General features: G+C 63.7%; 1 protein-coding gene across 1 annotated transcript; it reads left to right on the top strand.

Annotated features, from left to right (window-relative positions):
- Position 1: 1 nt before the first annotated feature.
- GPX2 (glutathione peroxidase 2 (gastrointestinal)) lies at positions 2 to 751 on the top strand (the record flags this gene model as incomplete). Its single annotated transcript, XM_010016429.1, has 2 exons — positions 2 to 34; positions 401 to 751. Coding segments are annotated over 2 exons (384 nt in total), but the record flags the coding sequence as incomplete, so codon positions are not given.
- Between the last annotated feature and the right edge of the window lie 327 nt (positions 752 to 1,078).

Here is a 1,078-nt window from a genome sequence, read left to right as displayed (position 1 = left end):
GCTGGGCTTCCCCTGCAACCAGTTCGGCTTCCAGGTAAGTGCCAGGAACCATGGAATGGGTTGGAAAGGAGCTCAAAGCTCACCCGGTTCCACGGGCGGGGACACCCTCCACAAGCCCCATCCAACACGTCCCTGTGCCGCTATCCCACCACCTCCGTCGCGAAGCCTCTTCCACAGGCTCATGGAATTCCTCCTGCCAGGAGAACGGCACCAACGAGGAGATCCTCAACATCCTGAAGCACGTGCGGCCGGGGGGCGGCTTTGAGCCCAACTTCACCCTGTTCCAGAAGTGCCAGGTGAACGGGACGGACACTCACCCTGTCTTTGCCTACCTGAAGCTCCATCTCCCTACTCCGGCCGACGAGGCAGCGACCCTCATGTCGGAGCCGCGGCCTGCCAGGAGAACGGCACCAACGAGGAGATCCTCAACATCCTGAAGCACGTGCGGCCGGGGGGCGGCTTTGAGCCCAACTTCACCCTGTTCCAGAAGTGCCAGGTGAACGGGACGGACACTCACCCTGTCTTTGCCTACCTGAAGCTCCATCTCCCTACTCCGGCCGACGAGGCAGCGACCCTCATGTCGGAGCCGCGGTTCCTGTCCTGGAGCCCTGTCCGGCGCTCCGACATCTCCTGGAACTTCGAGAAGTTCCTGGTGGGGCCTGAGGGGGAACCGTTCCGGCGCTACAGCCCCCGCATGGCCACTGCTCAGCTGGAGCCCGACATCCAGCGGCTCCTCAAGCTGGCCAAATAGAGCCCGCATCCCACACCCTGCTTCCCTCGGGATGCTCCCAGCTCTCCGCCGGGTGATGGTCCCCTCTGAAACCACCACAGGGAGGGGGCTGGATGGGGGCAGAGAGCTGGAGCCACCGGGGTGCTGTGGGCTGGTGGCAATAAAGGAGGAGGGAGCGTACCCCAAAGTGTGTGTGGTCTGTGGGGGGCTGGTGGGATGAGGAGGAAACCCCCAGGGGTGCTGGATATAGGATGTGGTGCTGGATGGAGCGGTGCCAGGCTCCCTGTGGGTGTCACGGGGTGCCAAGAGCAGCATCGCACCCCAGGGAGTGATTTTGGGGTGGTGGCG

Source organism: Nestor notabilis, unplaced genomic scaffold, assembly GCF_000696875.1.
Source record: "Nestor notabilis isolate BGI_N333 unplaced genomic scaffold, ASM69687v1 scaffold14986, whole genome shotgun sequence".
NCBI classification, from domain to species: domain Eukaryota; kingdom Metazoa; phylum Chordata; class Aves; order Psittaciformes; family Psittacidae; genus Nestor; species Nestor notabilis.
The sequence above is the reverse complement of the archived record's forward strand: the minus strand, read 5'-3'. Positions and strand labels throughout refer to the sequence as shown.